Genomic DNA, 24,458 nt, shown 5'->3' with positions numbered 1-24,458 from the left:
AACAGATTGCAAATTACTTAAGAAATCTATTTGTTTTTTGCTGGATCACCCAGATTCACTGATGAAAGTGTATCTTCTCTAGCCTTGAAGAGCCTATAGTGCTTACTATCCAGTGATTCTCTTAAAGCCAAACTTGCATTTATTTATTTTTTCACTAGTCTTTTGTTGCTGAAAGCCTTTGATCAGTCTACTTACCTCAGCTAGGGAATCCAAATCTGCTCCCTGATATATCCCAAAATGTTGTCTTCTTTCTTCCAGCTTCTTGCTGACGTTGCTTAATTCCGACCTGTGCATAAACAAGATTGTGTGACGTGTCTTCTAACATGGCCTCCAATTGTAAATAGCTGAGTGCCGATCTCACTCTTGAGAGTGATATCGTACACTGGTTCATTTACATTTACAACACCAGTGATGACAATCTTGGGCATGCACAAAACGAGCAGAACTCAGCCTCCTGGGATATGTGATGTGAGTATCCCAGGAGGCTACAAGTTTCTCCTTCAGTTTTTATCACCATGGTGGTAATGATGATAGAGGTAGGCAAATGTGCTTTATATTTTTTTTTTTTTGTTATTAAATTGCAAATAGAAAAAAACATTCTTTTATTATGTCAAAGGGAAAAGGACCCCATAGTTTGATAGGATCTATTTAAAATCTGCCTAAACTCTGAATGTCTATGTTTAAAAAGTTTACAGTATATGGTACTTGTCTAAAGAATAATTACCTATATAACTTTACTTTGTTTTTGTAAGTTCCCATTCATGAGCTATTACCACTTCCTGCTTTTACGCTGGCATCAAGTTTTTTAGCAGGAATTGACAATATTTCAGGAATGAGACCTCACAGGGACAAAGCAAAGATATATAAGTGATCATACATCAAAAGAGAATATACAAACGCAATATTTTGCAATATTTTACCTTTGTTTTGGTTTCTTCAAGTAGCAAAAAAAAAAAGACTCTTTTAAAGTTTTTGAGAGTTATACCTAATTACCTAATTAGTTAGGTGTGTTTAGTTATCCGTAAATATTAACCTAATTATTAGAAGACATTTTTTTCCTGTATATTCACTAAAGTAGCTGTCGAATGTTTGACCCTTTGGTCTCCCACTTTTCGCCTGGTTAAATTGTAGTTGTCTACTGTAGCATATTGGGAAGTTAGGGACCAAATTCCGAAATGTACTTGGATAGGGCTGTGCGTGATTATTTTGTAGCAGATTTGCGGCTCTTTATTTTGGGATCCAGAGCCAGAGTAACCTGGAAGGAATGAGTTGCCCAGGTATTTCATCCCCCTCCTAGGCCAGAAGTTGAGGATATCTAGGTAAAACCTAGCTAATGATGATTAAAGGTATTGTATATTTCCAGACTAGGGGAACTTGGAGCCTGGGGTTTGGTGTCTCAGGCAGAAAGGATGTGTTATGTCTGTAAGTAGTGAGACTGGCAGATATTTTCCCATAATTTAGGTCTGTTGGACCAGCAACTCTGAAGAACGTGTTAAAGAGGTAGCTAAATTTGTGTTATAGTGATCATATCCCCTCAATGGAAAACCTTGGATGTTTATGTTCTGTGCATAGTTGGAGTAAATAAAAGTGTGCATAACACCCTGGAACTATGAAATGAAGTCTGAAATACAATTTTGCAAGGAGTACGTTTATTAGTAACCCCTCACACCACCTGAAACTGTGATGGTCATCTGAGATAGTCATCCTCCTAATGGTCCTTAGTCAGTTGGGTGGTTATCTTTCGGTTTGCTCTGTATGGTATGGTCACGTGGACCTCGTCCACTACCCCAATAGATCGGGGTTGACTGGGTCACCGAACTTATAGGGACAGATAGGGTGATGTTGGCAACAGTTTAGAAATTTGTAGTTTTTTTGTGTAAAGTCTGTGAAAAACAGGAATGTAATATATTACTTTTTTCTATTTGAACAGTAGTCAGTCACAATGTTATCCCCACATCAGCAGGGTTTGAAGTTTTGCATAAATAGCTAGATGAATATTTGTGATATTTGTAACATTTGTCTTTGCAAGAACAGATCATAAACTATGGCACAGAAAACAGACTAGAGCAGCAGACTGAGGGATGGCCTTAGCAGTACATAGCAGAGCAGTATTAATCATGTGACTCCATAACCATTTTTATTCCTTCCTCTTTTTATTCTCTCAGTGAGATATTCATAGTGGATCTACTGTTTTCTGTCTGACATTGCTGCCTAAGAAATCCTGTGATGAAAAAACAAAATACATTACCCTTCAGTCTATACTCTTTCACATGTCTGGTTTTATGACATCTGTTCCTGGTTTTCTTAGCACTCTATGAAGTTCTGTATTTCAATGTATTATCCAGAAGTCTTCTCTAGAATCATAGAAAACATATACAATATTAAAATCTATCCAAACGTGACATTATAATACAATAAACAAAAGGTGTACAGAGTAACACAAATATCTCTGGAATGTCATCATGGTGCAAAGTATTATAGCCCAATGAAACTTTTAGTTTAAAGTAGCTAAATACTGTATATTCAAGGTGAATCAAAACCCAAGATATGTAAAGTCTTACAGTTTATATACAGTTTCTTTTCTTAAGAAAAAAAGTCCACATGCTTTAGAGAAGGGCCCCTCTCTGTGCATAAACAGTGATCCCTCTGCAGAGGTGAACCTACAGCAATGTGAGGGTTTTTCGTGCATTTTTTAAAATCATGGGTTCAGGTTTTTAGGTGTTGACATTTTTTCATTGCTTTTTTTTATTCTGACAGCCACTAAAATTGTAGGAATTGGTTGTCATGCACTAAAAGTTTCTAAAAACATGTTATGTGCATTTTCATGCACACTAGTCATGGCAATGCACCACAAAGGTGGTAACCACCATCATTGAGCAGAATGAGAAAACTACGCACATGCATTATTTTTGGTTTTAATAAATTTCATGTTATACTACAGGGTTTTCACTGTGGGCTTAATGCTGTCTTCATCCCTGTTGAGGACTTTTTGTTTAAAGTGTAATAAAACTTTTCCCTGGGTCTCTCCACAGACATAGCAGGTGCTAGCCATACAAAGGCTTTACCATGGCCCAAGGACACCGCAAAGAAAGATACCCCTCGGGCACACTGCCAAATCTAGTGTTGATTTCAAATCTTTTTATTGCTCCAGACAGAGCATACAAAGCCCACCTGTAATACCCTTCTCTAATGCATTTCACCCACATAGTACTAAGGCTACATACACACGTGCAATAATTATCGTTGGGAACAAATGATTAACGACTGATTGGCCAATAATCGTTAACAAAAAAAGGCCAACGATGCTGACGAACGAGGAATGTCGCTGGAAACAACCGTCTTGGAGGATCTGATTGGGCGAGGATCGTTCGCTATCTATTGTGTGTACAGTCGCTCAGCGATCGTGGATGGTTCTGCAGTACACTTTCTCCTGTACATGTCACTTCCTGCATCGTTCAAACGATCGTATCCAGCGTGTGTACATTATTGGTGGATTATATTTGATTGTATTGTTACAGCATGTACAGAATTGTGCACAATACGATTGTTGGCAAATCGTAAATAATCGTTGATTGGTCGTTAATTGTTTTCTAACAACAATTATTGCATGTGTGTACGTAGCCTAAGCTCATAGAGGTGCAGGGGAATTATTTCTTTCAGATTTTAAATTTTATCTGTGTCCCAAGTAAAAAGGTTTTCCCTGACTTCCTCATCACCTAGACAGGAAGGCAAACATAATCGCCACTAATTTCCTACACTGACAATATCCAAACTTCCCCTCAAATACCTGCTAATGCTAAATGCCACTTTACACCTTTGCATTGCATTGTGGTATGCTACCTAATAGTACAAGGTATTGCATGTAATAAATAGGTTGCCAACACACTGAAGAGCAGATTGTTAACATTATCTTCTAAATCCTGATACATGTTCAGCTCTGGACTGTGGTCACAACAATATAACACAGATAAGCCTCCTCTGCAGATTTCACTTGTTACCTATTTACACTGAATGGAACTTTCCTCCTGCCTTCAGAAGACTAATGCCATAATCTTTAGATTAAATCACTTGTCTGTGCATCAATGACTGCTTTTCAGTAATGCAAAGGTGAAAACTGTTTTTTAAAATGTTGCTTTATATTGAGACATTTATTCATGTTGACTTGTAAAGTCATAGAGAGGTCGTTTTTAATGCTTGGGCTGTAGGAATACATGAATATATTGGTAAAACCAGATAATAAAAAGTTTAATTTAGTGGCTGAATACAAGCCAAAGCAAGTGCTCTTGGAATGGAATACACAGTAGATAAGCACTACTTTATACCAGCAAGTAAAAGCTCAAGAGGAGTCAGACGTCATGGTTCTGCAAGTTTATTTACAGATCCATATAAAACTTTCTAGATAGCTAGAAGTGAGCGGGAGTATGGTGACATAAGTTTATTTAGATAAATAGAGCCATCTGTCTCATTTTCCCCAAAAATATGTTGTAAGTTGTAATTTAGGTGTTCTTTCTATCAATAAATACTGTGTTGTGACAATTAAAATATGTACAATTTCAATAGAAACACAAACAGTTTAATGGATCAGATAATATCCATATAATATTTTTGGTCAACACTATTTATTTTGGTTAGTAAGCATTTCACTGTAGATGCCTGCACTGCACTTTTTTGGCTTGCCAGCTACTTTTAAAATGACCTAGTCAAAATGATCTATCAGCAATAAAAATGCTAAACATATATTTATTTATATATACCGAGTATACTTTATATTTAAAATATATATTGGTTACCTTGCATACCAGCATGAACATGTATGGCACAATACAATTCTGTAACTTTTGGCCATTACTTTACTCTGATGACATCCTAAACTGAATATAATCAGCCAAAGTTGCATAGTCTGGACAGTAGTTGCTGGTAGCCTCAAACAGACTCCCAAATGATCATCAGTCATGGAGGAACGGTATTTGCACGCAGTAACTCCTGTGTAGAGTTTATTTTGAAAGCCAGGGCTCCGCGATTTACTCGCGTTGCCTTTGTGATCTACTGGTAGATCGCAAACCACGTGTTGGGCACCCCTGTTGTAGATAGTCACAGATGCTGAAATAACAGTAGGCAGCCATGGATTATGAGGAAGCAATGGTTGCCTAAATCTGGTGGTCCGGTATTTTCATGCACGGTAGATAATATGTAACACCATTGGGTATGTATAATGTTTCTGCTGGCAGTGCTTTCATTTGCTTTAGTTTTCATGTTTGTTCAGGTATTATCCAGGGCAACATCTGCTTCCTACACTAAAGCTACATAAACCGGATGAATAATTGCTGCTAAAAAGAAAAAAAATTAGTGACAGTAGAAGGAGCAAGCACTGGCAAGCAGCACTGTTTATTCAATGGACAGTGGGAGGAGGGGAGGTGTCCCGCTGCATCCTCTTCATTAGGAGACATCAGTGGTCTAGTAACAGTGTCCATAATTTTATAATTTATCACAGTGGATCAGTAAACAACCTCAGGAGACAGCTGTAGATTTTCACAGATTTCACAAACATTTATCCCAGGCCTCAAAAGCTGCCACGTGTATGAGGCTTAGGACGCTATTCAAGAAATAAGGATGAGGTGCGATTATTGCTTCCTAATGCCAATGAACTGCTGAATTGGGAGATTTTTATTTATCATTTACACTAAAATCTTGTACACTTGTCTGCATTGTATGTAATTCATCAGAAGTTAAGTAGGCAGAGCTGACAAGTGCTGGGAATTTAAAGTGTTGTCATGTCACAATGGATAGGAGCAGGATACTGTATTTCTCGTACATCATCGGGTATTTGTTTGCAGCATGTTACAAGTATAAATGATAAGAGATTGTGCATGTATTTAAAGATGTTCTGTTTTTTTATTATTTTTCCTTGACATATGCTTTTAACTGTTTGTAATGATAAGGATACCAGGTCAAGAAAAGCTGTGCCTGCATGTGGCAGCCCTTGGGATCTTATTACCTGCTGTAAATGTGTATTAATTTCTTAGATAAGTAGCCATATCTGATATGATTTGTCAGTGGAACTTTGTCCTTAATAGTACATGTTTGTGAGCAATTTGACAATACAGAGTTAAGTACATCATGACCTAAAATTAAAGCATTACTTATTATCCCTGTGCAAAAACAATACCCTCATTGCTATCTGTGTCTCCATTGAGGGTTTATACTAACATGATACTTTATCATTCACTTTTCTGTGAAAGAAAAATGTATAGATAACAGAAAATGTATACTGGATGTATCTGTTTCACCAATCTGTTGCATCTCCCTAACAATTAAAGAGACCCTGTCACCAACTAAAAGGATTACAGGTAAAAGCTCAAAGAAAACCCAAGATATATAAATGCTCATTTATGATATTCTAACCCACTCATTTTTGTATTTGTGTACAGCGTGCCTTAGATTTTGCCATATATTATGATTACATCAGAATAGTCAATCCCGATAAACCTTACAAACAGCGTCGCTCCCTCCTGTCATGGACATCTTAACCATCTTCTTGGAGTTTTTTAAATTTCTCTCCTGATACCACTCCTCTTCTTCTTTCTTCACCTCCCTGTATTAGTTTTTTTTAGAAGGGAAAGATAATTCAGTGTCACTTAAAATGGAACTAAAGTGAAAAAAAAATGATACCTACCTTTACTTGCACAGGTCCATTGATCCCCCTGGAGATGTCTACTTTATGGTCCCGTTTCGTCCTAGTTTCTTGCTTTGTCACGACGCAGAGAAAGTGCCGGGCCCCGCCATTTTCTTCCTATTTTTTTTGCCTAAGTCACCTGACCTTTCACTGCGCAGGCTTTAGATTGAGTGACGAATGCCGCTGTTATTGTTAAAAAAAATAGGATGTCAATCTCACTGCGTATGCAGGAGTTCGGCATCTTTCTTTTTTCAATGACAGAAAAGTAGTCCCTTATGCGCATGCCCAATCTCAGACATGCGCAGAACAAGAAGCCCAAGCTCCTGAGATATGTGACCTATGTGTCCCAGGAGGCTCTGCTCTCCCATTCAGGCTTGGACGCTGCAGTGGTAAAGACAGAAGAGGAGAGGTTTTTTCCTTTTTTTAAAAAAAAGGCATTTGATGAAAAATAAAAACACATTTATACTTTATATAAAAGGGTTATCGACCCTTCTAAATAAAGTAACAATGTGGTGATAGGTCCGCTTTAAGTGGCATCTCTAAATCTACTGCGGCTGCCGACATCACATCCAAGATGGCGGCGTACAGCAACAGTATTGGATGTCTCCTCAGGAGAGGCTTTCACAGGTGAATAACGTGCATAAAATTTGTTAAATGGGCATATAGTGTTATGGGAAAACAAGTTCAATGTAAATATTGCCTTTTTGGTGAAAAGTTTGCCATTCAAAACAGTTCAAGTGAATTATTTATAGCGTATAGGGATACAAAAAAATCACATCCAAAATGGCTGCGTCCAGCAGCAGTATTGGATGTCTCCTCAGAAGAGGCTTTCACAGGTGATTAACATGCATAAAATATGTTAAATGGGCATATAGTTTTATGGGAAAACAAGTTCAATGTAAATTTTGCCTTTTTGGTGAAAAGATTGCCATTTAAAACAATTCAAGTGAAATATTTATAGCGTATAAGGATACAAAAAAATACAAAAAACGTGTTTGTTTTATAACTACCTTATTTGCTGTGACCTAGTTTGGCCAAAAAAGATTGTTCCAATTTACTATTTTTACTAATGTTAACAGTGCTGCCATTTATTGATGTGCCAAATAATCTCTGGTGTAATAATTAGTAGCAAAACATTACCTGAAGAGAAATTCCTTGATGAGTACAGGAGAACTTTGTATATAAAGACATAATTAACATGTACTCATTGCCTGGTATGACTTCTGTAGAGTAATAGTGAAGCAAGCCGCTGTTGTCACATCATTTTGAAAGGGGACGCATGTTGTCAGGTAGTTTAAACTCTTTGATTACAGTTATTTCCTAAAGTGAGGATTTATTTTTATTTATTGAGCATACATTGTATTTCTAAGTTCAGACTCTGCCCAAAGCAGCTTCCTCTCTAAAGTAAAGTATACTTTTTACCTAAAACCATTTTGCTCCATTGCAAATAATATTCACTTTCTGTCTGGTCACACCAAAACAGGAAATAAAAAACTCCAGCTTAAGTAGGGTAAAGCTAGATCAGATTTTTTTATTGTCTAATTCTGGTTTTCCATCCTCACTTCATTTTTCTGATGGTTTTCTTGTCATAAAAGGAATGGAGGGGAATTCTTAAATGAAGCCCCATAGAGCAATCACATTTCTAACTTTTCCTCATTTTTTAAAAAACGAAAACACAATTTAATGTACAGACATATTTTAAGGTTTTACAAACGTAAGATACCATAAATTGTGTAGTTTAGGCCTAAAGCAGAACTCAACCTAAATAGTAAAACATTGTGGGCAGACAGGTTGTTGCAGAAGGGAAAGATGAGGGGCCTGATTTATTAAAAGCTCTCCAAGGCTGGGGAGGATACACTTTCATCAGGAAAACAGGGTGATCCAGCAAACCTGCAATGGATTTCTTCAAAGTCATTTGGTATTTGCTTGCAAGTATTTTGAATCCTGGAACAGATCCATTACAGGTTTACTGGATCTCTCAGCTTCACTGATGAAAGTGTATCCTCTCCAGCCTTGGAGAGCTTTAATAAATCAGGCTTATGTCCTTTATACAATTAAATAAATTGAGGTTTAGATGCTTAAACCAGTAACCCTGAGCCACACTTAGGGTAGCTAAACCAATGAAAACCAATAGTAAATGGAGCCTTACCTGGTCCGCCGGCGTCCTTCTTCGCGATACCCATCCTCTTGCATCCTCTAGCCAGTGTTCTCTGCATCTGATAAGTCACTGGGAGTTCCCGGTGGCGTTGGTGCATGCGGACGTTGCGTTGGGGGAGTGCCGGGAATTTAAAATTGTTTTGTATTGCATTCAGTACAAAATAACTGTATTAGATGCAATACAGTGGATTTATATGTCTAAAAGCAGAACATTGTCTTTTATTAAAACTTATTTTACAAGATAATATAATCGTATAATATTTTTTTATTTTTTTTTTTAATTTTTAAAAATAGTTTTTTTTTTTAAATGTATTTGTATTTCAATATTTTTATTGAAGTTTTGAAAAAATATTAACATAAAGAATTCTTTAACAAACATTTGCAATAAAAAGTACAGCGGTGGTCAAAGACAAAAAAACAAAAATACACAACTTGAAACCATAAGAGACATCTGTGTTATATGAGGACGTAAAATTCAATAACAACCTTCCAAACCCGTAATTGTTACAATCCCGGTATGAAACCAGAGCAGAGATAGTGAAATATGGAGAAATAAAGAAAAAGGAGATTATTACGGATAGAAGAAAAGAAGATGCCTCTCTCACTTTGACCCTGACTCTTAACACAAAACAGACACATAACGAACAAAAGGGGAAACACAAAGGGGTATAAGGGAAGGGAAACCAAAAATGGGAAAACAGCAACAGGGTGTTGGGGGGAGGGGGGTAGAGGAAGTACTAGCAAAGTCTAAATACAAAGCAAAAATACAGGTTGAGGTCCCATAATCAGCTATTATAAACCGGCATATATTAACCATGGTTCCCAAACATCTTCAAATCTGCCCAATGAATTCTTTAAGGTATGGGTAAGTTTGTCATTTACCATGATCCAATTCATTTTGGAGGTTATAGGTTCCAAGGGAATTGTAGGTGCCTTCCAGGCTTTAGCCAATGCAATTCTACTAGCCACCAGTAGCGTCCTAATCAGTTTTTGGGTGGGTTTCAACAATGTTGTATCAACTTTACTAAACAATGCAGCTTCCACAGTGACCCGAATCTCCTGTTTCACCACTCTTGAAATTAAGGTGAATACTTCATTCATAAACCTCCTGGCCACCGGACACGTCCACCAAATATGTACCATGGAACCCCTGTCCCCGCACCCTCGGAAGCACATAGAGGAGACAGAAGGGAACATCCTCGCCAACTTATCCGGAGTGAGGTACCATCTAAGGGCTACTTTATAGTTGGCCTCCACCACCCCAGAATTGAGAGATATTTTAGATAGGGCATACATCATATCCTGCCACTCCTCCAGATCAAATACAATGCCCAATTCATTTTCCCATTCCCTCATATATCTCAATTTTTTATGCTGGTCAATTAACGCCGAGTAAATAACCGAGATTTGCCCCCTCGTGTTAGCTATAGATGAGCAAGTGCTTTCAAAAGGCGATGAACACATGGGTTTTGGGGCTTCCCTAATTCTCCGAGAGATAAAGGAATACAGTTGTCTATAGTGGAAATATTCCGTAGCCGGAATTTCAAATTGAGAGGATAAATGTTCCCATGTGACTATCGCTCGGACTTCTATCATGTCCCTAATACACTTAAAGCCTTTAGCTATCCACCAATGAAAGTCTGCTGGATGCATTCCCGGTGGAAAGTCTGGATTGAGCCACAATGGGGTGAGAGGTTTGTGGATAGAAGAAAGTTTCGGGTGATGGCTAAATTTGTCCCAAATCTGCAAGGAGTGGGAAAGAGCCGGACACCCAACCGGGCCTCTGATATTTTTCCTCCTCCACATGATGGAATCTATAGATCCCAAAAAGCCATCCAAGTTCTCCAGCTCAACCCATTGGGGTCTCGCACCTTGTAAAGAACTCATCGATAATTAGGCCACTTGCGCCGCTACGTAGTAGTATTTCAGAAGCGGGGCTCCCAAACCTCCCAATCTTGAGCTAACAACGTGTCCTTGTGAAACCTAGCCTTCTTCCCCCCCCAAATGAATTGCATCACTCTAGATTGTAGTAAACCAATCTCCTTCATAGGAACCTGTATCGGGAGTGTGCGAAATAGGTAAAGTAGTCTAGGTAATAAATTCATTTTAACAGCCGCAATTCTTCCCAGCCAAGAAGGTGGAGATAAAGACCACCTCCGGATATCCTCATAAACTTTCTTAAGCAATGGACCATAGTTACATTTGTAAAGACTATTGTAGGTAGGGGTCAACTGGTTGCCTAGATAATGAATAGAGTCTTTTTGCCAAATGAAATCAAAATTCCCCTGGAGCGTTAACCATATCTCCGTAGAGAGATTTATGTTAAGTGCCTGAGACTTAGTTTTATTAACCATCAAACCAGAGCAAAGAGCAAAGTCATCCAGAGTTTTCATTATGTTCGGAAGAGTCGTAATTGGGGAGGTGATGAACATAAGGATGTCATCAGCAAAGAAGGCACATTTATGTTCTATCTGGCCACATTTAATACCCTGGATATTAGGATCTGCCCGTATTGCTATCGCTAAGGGTTCAATTGCCAATGCGAACAGCAGTGGGGAGAGGGGACAACCTTGTCTGGTCCCCCTCTTGATGTGGATCGCCGATGATAAGAATCCCCCTAGCGAGATCTTAGCTTCAGGTAAATCATATAGAGCTGAGAGAAGGCTAGTAAAAAAAGGACCAAAACCCATTTTATGAAGTACCTGGAACAAGTATCTCCAAGATATACTGTCAAATGCTTTTTGGAGGTCTAGAGAAAGTAACATAGCTTGACGCGTCGGTCCCCCATCCCAACCTGAGTTAACTACCGATATAAGATCAACAGCCCTCCTTGTTTGGTCCGGTGCCTGCCTATGTAACATAAAGCCCACCTGATCCGGATGGATGTATGCTCCCAAAATTAAAATGTATTTGATTTATTATTTTGACATAATTTTGTGTTTCAAACCTTAATATACTCATGAAAACAATGTACCGCTTTTAGGCATATAAATCCAGACAGAAATGAACCGCCCAGGAGGTTAAGGAACTTTTCTTCTCACAGTTTTTAGTTAGACTCCAGACAAACAGCTAAATCTATATATATATATATATATATATATTTATATAAAATCGGATGTATGTATTTGTGTGTATGTATGTTCCACCATCACTCAAAAACGCATAGAGACATCTTTGTACAGCGCTGTGGTATATGTCAGAGATATATTTGCATATATGTATGTATGTGTGTATGTATTGCTCAGTGTCAGTGTGCCTTATATTTTTACATACTTTTTTTGGACTCTTTTACAAATTTCTGTCCTGTAATAATGCCTTCGAGAAAAGGTAAGGCAATTGGCCGAATGCATTCAAATGCAAAAAAATTAAACAACACCTTAGACAAGAAAAGCACTATAGCTTTATTTTTTTCCTTTTCCTGTATAATATAAAATTGCAGTAAATAAATAACCGGGCAATGTGAGGTTATCAGCTAGTTATTAATATTATTATTACTACACAGTATTTATATAGCGCCTTCATTACTCGCTGTAGCGCTGTATAATCATGTGACTAGCTGCCCCTCTAAGGGCCCACAATCTAATGTCCCTACCTCAGTCATATGTCTTTAATACAGTCCAAGGGCAATATTGGGGGGAGACAAATAACCCAGCTGCATGTTTGGGGATGTGGGAGGAAACCGGATGAGAAAAGAATGTAAAAAGAAGAGATACCAAATCTGCGGACCCTAACATCTGTATGTGTGTTAACAGAACAGGGGGTGTAACTTTATTTTGCCCTCCATGTTCTTCTGTAGGGAGGGGGCAGCTATCAGACAGCGTATAATATGGTGGGGGGTCATTTGCTGACATAACGTGTTGTATATGTATGTGTTGTATGTTGTCTATGTAAATTCTTGTGTTGTATATTTATATAGATCTGGTACAGGTGGGTGGTAAATTCTTCACAGGCAGCTTAAACAGCCCCTTGAGGACCCCCAAGGCTCGGGCAGGCAGTTCAGAAGCAAATCATGCAGCCTGGACAGCCCTAGAGGTCCCCATGGCTGAGCATCTCCCAGAGCTCTCCAATAACAGTTGGCAGTTCAACCCTTTAAGGATGTCAAATGAATAAATCAACCATTTATTTCATCATTATATAAAAAAAGATGGCGCTTTCCATGTCCCCACCTCTAAAATATGCATTCATGACTTTTCATATTCGGTTTTGGGAAATACAATCTGCCTGAGCCTGCGATGTTTATTCAACCAATCACATTGCTTCATGGAAAAAAAAAATTTGCATGTTGTTGAAAGTGCTCAGGGGTAATGTGCAAAAGACTCATATATATATATATATATATATATATATATATATATATATATATATTACATTACATTGTGAGAGGCAGTTAGTGTCTATAGACTTTTTTGTAAAGTTCTGCTTTATATATCAGCACTGTTTATAATCAGAATTAGATTCCTTATAACTATTCGCATATATTGTTGTCCTTCATTCTCCCAGCAATATTGCATGTAAATGACGCAGCTTGCTGTCACCCTACTTTGTGGAAAGACAGCGTAGAAAAGGTCAGAAGCACAGATGGTGGTTATATTATCTGCCACTATTCATGTTCCCCAGACTGCTTGATTAATCCTATTCTTCATCTGCACATTAATAGGCAGTCCTGGTGGAGTCATCTTTGTAAAATGAAGAAGGAGAATAGAAAAATGTGCAAATAACAGATTTTATTTTTCTTTTCCAAGGCCCTATATAGAGATCTAACTTGTTATACTTAGAGGTAGTACATATATCTGATGCACATATTTTAAATGGAATCCTCAGCAGATTACAGTATCATTAGAGATTCTATGTGCATAAAATGAAACATTTTTTTTGCTTTTGGTCTTACTATATGCAAACAGAACATAAGGTGTAGAGATCCTGGTGGCGTGTTCAACAGGTAGGCAGTAAATAGCAACAACAATTATAAGGGTAACTGGATACCTATAGCACAAACAACTGGGAACACTAAATTTGTTGTGTGTTGCTCTGCTTACTCTTTGAACACCTGGCTACAGCCCCCCAGTGATGTTTATTAATAATATTTTTAATAATAATATTAATAATAATAAAATAATTATTAATACACAAGATGTATGTAGCACCAACAAATTATGCAGCGCTGTACATTAAATAGGGGTTGGAAATGCCAGACAAATACAGACAGTGACACAGGAGGAGAGGACCCTGCCCCGAGGAGCTTACAATCTAGGAGGTGGGAGAAGTCCTACCCAATAGGAAGTGAGATAATAATAATATATCAAACAAATTTTATTTGGCTGGTAATTTACAGGATCATAACTACATTACTACCTCTTTTTCCTAAAATATTCTGTTATTTCAAACCACTCTCAACCAAGTACCATTGATTATTTTTGATAGTGGGTTGCTTTCCTCAATGTTGGTATAATTGTGGATTTTCAGTTTCTTTTTGGTTTTACTTTTTTCTAATCTTATTTTGAATAATCTTTTTGCAAAAATCCTGTAAGTTGTAAATAAAGCAAAGCTAGGCTGCAAAATACAATATATTCTTCCATCATAAATCTAACACAAGTGGTCAATTCTTCATTTAAAGTAAAATTTAGCTTTTGTAAAATTGAATGTACTTATATACCATATCAGCCTGGATTGAGTACTTGAATGGTGTTCCTCTGGAGAAGAGGAGGAAGGACTTGTGATGCCCCCAAACCAAAAATCTGTTAGAAGACCCCTAGAAAAAAGGTTTAAAAAAATCCAGAAGAATGTGAATGGTGGTTTGGGAGGGTCTGGGTACAATTCTGCTTTAAGATTAGTGTACATTTCAATTTTCTAGTGCATACGTTTTGTGTTTCCTTCCCATAACCTTTACCTATCCCTATTTATAGAAAGAGTCTTGTCATTATATTAACTGTTTTGGGAGCTTCATCTTGCCTTTCCCTAATATTAGCAAACACTGTTTCCCTTATGTGTCATTCACTAGATAAACCAGTTCCTGCAAGGGAGGAATCAGTGCAAAATGTTGTTGCTGCTACCTTCAACCTTACTCCAATGTCTGTAGACTTTGTGCTTTGAGTGCAATTTCATACATCCTTAGGAAATACACATTTTTTTCTAACCTTTATGTGCTTGTTAAAGCGATAATAAACTCTTACTACTACTACTACCTACTTAAGCGCTTTACTTTAATAATCTTATTCTACCGTGTGTATTGCTTCCTGATTTTTTTCCCCCTTCTCCCAATCGCAAGTGATATATCGTATTGTATGTTTCTTTTTTTTTTTTTACTGGTCCTTTATGTCATCTTTATTCACAACATTTTTTCATAACATTCTAATAAAATATTTTAAATTCTTTTTAATTGCATACCTGATTTTAGACACAGTGATATAATTACAAGGTCTTTGTGCTTCTCTATGAAATGCAAGCAGATTATAGCTGATGGAAGAAGCCAGCATGGGGCTGTACATATCTCCCTGGAAAAGAGAAGTTGTGGTAATGCTCACATGTAATGCAGAGCGTCCTTGACTCTAAGTGCAAATTAAAGTGTTGGGCTAGGCACTATTAGGCTGGAGAGAGAATGGCTGAAAGATGCCCATGTCCTCTGATGTTGATGTGGTCTAAATTGCTGCAGCTGCTAGTACACAATGCACGAAAAAAGTTAGAAGTTTTAGTACTGTAAAGGAGCATGTTCACCTGTTCAAGACAGAAGGGAAAGTTGGAGTTGTGCGGAACAGGGCCAGAGGGTTTTGTTAAAAAAAAATGCTGTTTTAAAATTTTTCCTGGGATTGGCCATTAAAGCAAAATTAAAGTCTGGCATAATACCAAACTATACACTTTTCTCCCAAATCATTACCCATATAAATATGACATGCATTGGTTCCTAAGCAATATCATATGAGTAAAAACATATTTTCCCCTTGTTTCAGAGTATACTTAAGGCTGCCAATGTATATGACCAAGTGTTATTCAGAGAGGAAGCTTTAAATGGGGGAAAAAGTGAGTCTATTGCATACTGTCACACTAAGACTTCCTGGTTTGTTTACTTATCAATTAAAAGCTTATTTTCTGTTTTCTCTACATTAAAAAAAATCAAATGGGAAGCTGATTGTTGCACAATTCCAGATGTTTTACTTTAATTATACTTTATTATTATCATAAGCAACACCCTAGGCATTTGACAGGCCGAGTTCTGCTTGCTGAATGATCAAGGTATACCATAAGTAATGCTTAATCATTAAATTAGCTAAATAACAAATAGGATGTAATTTTAAATGGACTTTATGTTCATGCACACTGAATACTCTGCAACAGCCTTAGGCAATATATATAGCTTTTTATCAAGTCGAGAAAGCCAAACACAAGTTGGTAACACCAGTAATGTAATCAGGCACATAGTAAATGTTATAAATTGAATAGAGTTAGCTTTATACTTTCATAAATGTAAATTTTTTTCTAATCTGTTATTTTTAGGTAAAATGTAAAAAGTTCATGAAAAGCATTTTTTACATTTATGTGAATATTTGCAGAAAAAAACACATAAAATGTACTGCTTGTTAGACTTACTTTATTTATTTTTATATGTTGGCCTCTACCACCATCTAGTGGCATTATCTGATATAGCAGAATAATAAAACAAAAATAATAGTCAAGGATTTTCCAAAAATGTCAGTTGTTTGTATGCCACACTGGCTTCTGTATTTCTGAGTCATGGGCCTGAAACAAGTTCTGGCTTTGCTCTGATTTCAGTGCTTACATGTTTGTTCTGATTATGTGATTGTGAAAATACTGAAGACAACAAGCAAGTTAGTGTTTACTACTACACCTTGTGAGATGTACCAGTCTGTCACGGGCTCAACCACAGTCCTAACCTCTCCTATTCAAGTGCCACCACAGCAGATTGCAGCACGGTTTACAAAAGTGACATGTGGTCAGTGACAGTGTGGTCTGAAGAATGTTGCCTGCAGTACAATTTACCTTGCCTGGTGGCACAGCAGCAGTTTGGTGTGCGGCCAGGAGCTGTCAGACGCATTGTTTGACATTGTGTGTCTGAAAGGGCCACCCATTATAGTATGGATTTTCTTTAAAATGGTCCTGTAGCAATATATTTATATATATATATATATATATATATATATATATATATATATATATATATATATATATGCAGCCTAATAAAATATCTATAACAGTTTGTCTGCTCTTGGTAGCTCCTGGAAATTTTAGATTTTCAGTTTTTATTATTGTTCCTGCATGCATCCATATTGCACCCATTCATACCAAGGTCAATTTTTCAATTAGTTGCACAGTGTCCTGAGCCATCCGAGCCACTCTGGCAGGTCCTAGAATTTGTTAGTATCAATTATATGTGCTAGTATCTGCAGCAGGGCAGGGTTATACCTGTATGTCAGCAAAGTCAGATTTATGGTTGTGACCACGAGTCGTTGCAGGCACATGAACATACTCATTCGTGGCCTGATGGTTACTTCTGAATGTGCATTTGAAGTTAAGGTTGAGTTCTATGTCGTCTTTAGCTATCACTGTGACTAGAGCTTTGCTTCTGATCACTCGTGAGGGCCTGGCTTGTCTTTTGACTTCTTTTGGACCTGTTTTTATGTTGCTTGCTCCTGGCAGAACTTTGGCTTGTACCTTTATTGGCCGTCTGATATTGACTTCAATCTGAACTATTATATGAGATTGTCTCTACTTGCTGAAATAGTGCATCTGCTGCCTGAATATTGCTGAACTCTACTCACTTTCAACTTTTATTCTGCTTCTTCCTTCTACATGTCTCACATTTATTTTACAGTCTAGTAGAGCTTAATGATGGATAATGTCTCCTATTTTATTCATATAAATATCAATAATAAAATAGTATTAACCATTTCATAGCCAGAAATAATTGGTATCAATATTCATTGACCTAATTATCACTTGGCTATGGCTAATTTGACTGCCAGAATACAGTGTCAGTTTTGCAATTTTTAAATAAAAAGTTTAACTTTTATAGTAAAAAAATATAATGGTAGTGTAGTACATACAATTGCTACACAATTGAATGTTTGAATTAGTGATCTTTTGCATTTCAGTCTTCAGACACTAAAATATTAAAAATATTTAAAAGATTTTTTATTATAAAATATTATAAAAGATATTTTAAAGATTTAAAATGAAATCCAAGCATGGTAACCTGGAGTCCTTCTGTACACTGTTCGTATACAGGAATTTGACCATAAATGTAATTTCTTGCTTGTATATTTAGCTCACTGATTTTTCCATGAGATAAAAGTCAGATTTCAGGCATTCTCTGTGTTTGGGTAGGATCATTTGATGGGGTGGAATTATTGTAACAGAACACCATGCAATAGGAATGTAATTTTCAGTGAGAGGATTCTAAGGGTGAATTATTTCTAAGGGGAGGCAAACAATGCAGCAAGAGCGCATAGGAGGTGCACCAGCTAAATAAACTGAACCAGACAATCCTATTCAGAATTTTTTTCCATAGAACATTATTATTTATATTAATATTATTTTAATAATACACACTGCCAACATATTACATAGTGTTGTACATTAAATAGGGATTGCAAATGATACAGACAGATAGAGATGAGGAGTAAAGGACCCTGCCCTAAAGAGCCTACATACTCCATCAAATTAAAGACAGGCATGAATCAACTGAAAAGTTTCCTAAAATCTTTGCAATGTCCTTTGATCATCCAGAGGGGATTGTTTTACATTTGCTACCTACACACGTGCAATAATTATCGTTGTAATTGAACAACTAATGACAGATCGTCCGATAATCGTTAACAAAACAACAGGCCAATGACCGCAAAGAACGAGGAATGTCACTGGAAACAAACGTCTGTCCCGGCGGATGTGATTGGGCAACAATCTTTCGCTATCTGTTGTGTATAGGGTCGTTTAGTGATAGTGGATTGTTCTGCTGTACACTTTCTCTGATACAAGTCACTTCCTGCATTGTTCAAACGATTGTATCTAGTGGATTAGATCTGAACTAATGGTGAATAATTGTTGATCTGTCATTATTCGTTCATTTTCCACCGTTAATTATTGCACGTGTGTATGTAGCCTTAGGACTTTTTTATTTTGTACACTGTACAAAAAAAAAAAAACAACAACATTGACCCTGTTATTAAGTGTAGGCTGACCAATGAAAACATTTTTTATTTATTTACATTCATATTGTAACTGTACACTGTGCTTATGTCACTAGAATAAGTATAAAATAAAAGCAGTCAACACAAAAAGATTTAGGTAATCCACATGTGGAAACTTCACAATAGAGGTTGACCATGGCTGTAGTATACATGAAAAATATTAGTTATAATTTTATAAATAATAGTTATGATAGCTCATAGTTCTTTTGTTATGGGTACCTTCCAGGGACCTCCAGCCCTCATTTACATACACACTTTTAAGGAGCGAGATTATTTTTTTTAGAGTGAACCTGACAGTTTGTTTTTTTGGGGAATAGCAGCAGGTTCTCATAATAGCCCACATTCCCTGTTACCTGTTCACCTGCTTAACTCCAGTGTGAATTACTCGTTCGTAGCTTAGTTCATGTTGGAACTTTTACAGAGCTAATAATCCATCACGATGAAAATGCTTTTAAAGACAAAAAAAATCACAATAAAAGAATATACCCAAAGTCATTTTTTTGGGTATTTGTAATGTCAGCAGTTTTCTTTCTTAGTTGTTGCTGTACCTGTATACATGGAGCCTATTAATAAATGTTTTATTTTTCACCAACCCAAAATTTACACTGGTATCAATTAGAAAAATGGATGAATCCAGTTTGAAGCATTTGTAAATTTTTGTGTAAAATAGGGTGAATCTTGAGTAGAAACGTAAAAATTAACTCATGTGTAATGTAATTTTTTTTCAATATATTACACTTAGTGTCAGGAAACTCCTGACACTTTAGCACATCTAGAATATAGAAACATGGAACTGTATATTAGGGAAGTGTGTGGCCAAGACTGTTACCAAGAAAAGTTTCAGTGTTTGTCTCTTGAACAAGAAATAGCTTTTTAGAGAGAAATGAAACTGTATCTGGATTGAATCCCAGTAAATGTAAATGTACCTGTAACAGTGCCAATCACACAATCAGGCTATAGGATTCATCGGGGACCTCTGCACAAAATGCTCCAACTTTGCAGTTGCAAGAAATTACAGACGCTGGCAGTTGTAATGCAAAGTTAGTTTATAAACATTAATTTACTAAGGGGTATTTTATACACATTTTTGTATAAAGCAGTGAATATGGCATTCTCTGAAACATTACATAGTGGAGAATCTTCCAGGTTCATGTGTTTTAATAACAGTAAATTGATTTTTCACTAGGGAAGTTTGAATGAATGTCAGATTGACTGCTTTGTAAATAGATCTCTAAATGACTTGTGTGGTAATGTTTCCTCCAACCTAATCTGTTGTCAGGTTAAAAAAGTTTTACAGTAAGGCTGTAGAAGATAAAACTTTACCCTAATTTCATGTCTTTTAAATTGTTGTTCTTGTTAGGTAAAGGCTGCATTTTGTCTTTCTGTGTTAGGGTGACAATGCCAGCCAAGTGGTCCCCCAAGCAGCAGTAGAGTTGTCACCCTAGTAATGTTTGTTTGCTGGGTGAGGTGGAGGTATTCTTTATATTCTTATTTTGCTGCTGTTCCTCACATAGACTTCTTTATAGTTAGAGGATGGACCAACAGGAGCAAAAGAAGAAATTTAGTCATGTGAAAAAATTAGGACACCCCATTACATATTAAGTTCCTAAGAAATGTTTACATATTGATGTCTAATCCTTTTTTTATTTATCTCAGGCTAAGAAGTGATTTCATTGCAAGTAAAGATAAAAAATAACCGTGATTTATTCAATAAACAAAAGATATCAACAAAAATGTGTATTCTAACTGAGAAAAAAATAGGACTGCCTACCCCCATAATAGCTAGTGTTACCTCCTTTGGCTGAAAAAACTGCAGTGAGATGCTTCATGTAGCCATCTAGCTGTCTCTGACATCGGTCTGAGGAAAGTTTGTCCTGCTCCTCAATGCAGAATTCTTTCAGCTGTTTGATGTTTGAGAGGTTTCTTGCATGTACAGCCTATTTCACATTACCCCACAGCATCTCAATGGGATTAAGATCTGGGCTTTGACTCACTCCAGGACCATTTGAGTCACTCCAGGACCATTTCTTAGTTTTCAGCCAATCTTTGGTGGATTTACTGGTATGTTTTGGGTCATTGTCGTGTTGCAGGGTCCAGTTCCGCTTCAGCTTTAATTTTCTTACAGATGGTCTCACATGTTCCTCAAGCACACCCTCTGATACACTGTAAAATTCATGGTGGATTCTATGATAGTGAGCTGGTCAGGTCCTGCTGCAGCAAAGCATGCCCAATCCATGACACTTCCAATTGCAATTGGTATGAGGTTCCTTTCATGGAATGCTATATTTGGTTTACACAAAACAAGTCCTCTCTTCTTGTGACCAAATAAATTAATTTTAGACTCATCTGTCCAAGGAGCAATTATTCCAGAAGGTTTTTGTCTACATTATCTCTGACAAACTTCGTCTGGCCTTGATGTTTCTCTTAGAGAGCAAAGGTTTCCTCCCTGCACAGCTCCCATGTACCTTTAAGTTGTGCAGTCTTTTTCTGATTGTAAGGCATGCACTTTCACATTAACAGTAGCAAGAGCCTGCTGTAGCTCCCGTGATGACATTTTAGGGTTGTTGGAGGCTTCTTTTAGCATCTTGTGAACTTGCTTGGACAGCCAGACCTGGGCATGTTGGCAGCTGTTTAGAAAGTCCTCCCCTTGTAGACTATTTTGCAGATAGTGGAATTGCTGATTTCACATTATTTTCAGATCTTTTTAAATCCTTTATCAGACTTGTAAGCTGCTACAATCATCTTTCTGAAGGCCTCATACGGCTCTTTTGATCTCACCATGGTGTTCACTCTCACCTCAACAATCAGGAGCACTAAACTAAATATCTGAGGTTTTATATAGGACAAACCACCTTCAAAATGCTGAGTAACAATGTTCTAATCATGAGCACCTGATGTGATACACGTGTGTGTGATTTGAGCCATTTTAAGTGGGAATAAATGTGAAAATTTTGAAAAGTTTTTTCTTCAGTTTTAATTTTTTTGTTAAATTGTTGGAATCGCCCAGTAATGTTAAAATTGAGATTAAATATCCATATGTCCAAGAAAGTAACAAAAAACACAAAGGCTTTCATAAGGTTTCCTAATTCTTTCACAGGACTGTATGCCAACAATTGGTATAATGAAGCATAGGGCATGCTCCAGTGTTGGCAATAGAATTGACTTCCTGTCTAGTAACTCCTGATCATGATCCTAACATATATAAATTAGCTTGTTTACATATGTATAGGTATGTTTCTTTATGTTTGCTTGCCATTAGTAAATAACTTAAATGACTAATGTTGATCATTAAAATTCAAACTAGTTTTGGCATTAAAAAACCTGGTTAGTCATTATCAGTGGTATTAATATAGAACACCTGTGGAAGAATACACAAGTCTTGGCTTTGGTTGCTCATGAAGAAATAATAGATGTATCTGGAGTATGTCATCTTAAAAATGAATTCTGACACGGCTTATTTAAAGAGCAGAAGTTAATTTATTTTAACTTTGGATGAAATGCCAAGTTTGTTGAAGCAAATGATGCATGACTGTTTTATTGTCCTCATTTCTGCTTGCCAGGACGTTTCATTTTGCCTGTTACTAGAAAGTACTCCGTTCAGTTGCTTAATAAAGTAATGCTATAAACCCAAACACTTAAGAGCAAAGCAAGGATTAAGCTTGTTGAAATACAGAACAGAACAGAACATAGTTCAATGAACTGGGGAAACCTGGGTTGTTTTCAAGGTGAGGATGGAGGCTGGATATTGAGTTTTCACAGTTTTACAATATCATTTCACTGCATATGGTTGATAGAACTTCATGGCTCTGAATAGGAAGCTCTTATATGCCAAGGGCTTTACAGGGCATCTGGAGTGGAATTCCATAGTAAAACTGATGAAAATGCATAATCATTGGTCTTGTGTTTTGAGTCCAAAATGTATTTTTATTCATAATTAAAATCTTATTCTTGTGTTTTAGGGTTTAGAGAAGAGCAGCTGAACCAATTAAGAACCCATTACATTGGGCCTGATTTATTAAAGCTCTCCAATGCTGGATACACTTTCATCAGTGAAGCTGGGTGATCCAGCACACCTGGAATGGATCTGGTCCAGGATTCAAAACATTTGCTAGCAAATTGCAAAATATTTTAATATTTTTATATATTTTTTTTTATTTTATAATATATTAATATATCTAATCAATCAGGCCCATTATGTTTTTATATGAGTAATTTCAGAAAAAATATCACTCACTAAAGCTTTTTTTGTGTTTGTTTTCTTCACAGATATGACTTAAGTTTGGATGAAATGAGGGACCTGACATTCGAAAGATTGAAATTTATTTTAAGCTTACCGCTGGTTCAACAGGCATTTCGGGAGATGGTAAGAATGTATATTTTTACTCATTTATAGTCAGATATAGAAGGAAATAGGAGTGAACCATGGTAATAGGTCTTGTCTACATGAACAGATGCAGAGTGGTTTTAGATTAATTTAGCTAGCAAATGCTTTTATGTGAGCTATTTTTTTTTTACCCTTCTAACCTTGTCTTTTAACCTGCAGTTCTTCTAAGCTGTATCAAGCTGCGTTTTACCTATTTTTGCCTTCCCATACTTTTGTATAGAGAGTGAAGAAATTCTGGTGCAAACAAAGCTCTGTGAACACAGACCCTTAAATTAGGTTTACTTATAGTTTGACTGATTGTGGATGGACCTAGAGAGCATTAAGTGTCTATGGGTACTTTATGACCTCTACAAATTAGGCAATTAGCCAAGTTGTTTTTTCTTAGCTACTTTACCAAACAGTAAAACACATGTTTAATCAATTACTGTCATTAAAACACATGCATCAGGAGGATTTGCAGTAAGTTTGGTATATGTCAGATTCTCAGCTTTATAAATCTACTCAAAGGTGTTTCTAAAGTTGTTTTTTTTTCCCACAAGGGGTGACCTTTGTGGGAAGCTTATAATTCTTAATGAGCTGATCAAGCTGCTCATTAACTTTATCTTGAGCATCTGATCACTGGAATTTCCGTTTCTCCCGTTTGTAGTCACAGTGATGGATTTGTGCAATAAATGTCTTGGAGATTTGTGCAATAAATGTCTTTAAATATTATTTTCATTATAAATGTGTGTTTTTGTGTTGTGTACAATACATGAATCATTATTTAATGTATCATTTACTTTTAGAATATTGCCTTTCTATCCTTCTCTTTTTTTTACTGTGGATCTTTGTTACACCTTGGTACCCAGTCCCAGATATAATGGTTTGACTTTGAAAAAACATTCAACTCTGTGATGTACAGATCAGGAAATGGTCATTAACCTCCCAACCGTTAAGCCCGTACTTTTTCGTATTAAAAAAAGTTGCAATTATCGATAACCCCGTACTTTTCTCACTCCCCACTTACCTGGTCCCGCTGTGCTCATCCAGCGTTGTGTCCGTGTTC

The 24,458-nt window shown here is 36.7% G+C and overlaps 1 protein-coding gene across 1 annotated transcript in view; it reads left to right on the top strand.

Annotated features, from left to right (window-relative positions):
- ACOXL (acyl-CoA oxidase like) overlaps positions 1-24,458 on the top strand; it is a gene marked incomplete in the record, with an annotated part of 142,133 nt that overhangs the window by 4,802 nt on the left and 112,873 nt on the right. Inside the window, 1 exon segment of the mRNA XM_072409461.1 lies at positions 23,296-23,392. Coding sequence (XP_072265562.1) covers positions 23,296-23,392 — 97 coding nt within the window.

This window comes from Pyxicephalus adspersus, chromosome 4 (assembly GCF_032062135.1).
Source record: "Pyxicephalus adspersus chromosome 4, UCB_Pads_2.0, whole genome shotgun sequence".
Lineage (NCBI taxonomy): Eukaryota > Metazoa > Chordata > Amphibia > Anura > Pyxicephalidae > Pyxicephalus > Pyxicephalus adspersus.
Note: the sequence above shows the minus strand (reverse complement) of the source record. Positions and strands in the feature narration are given on the sequence as shown.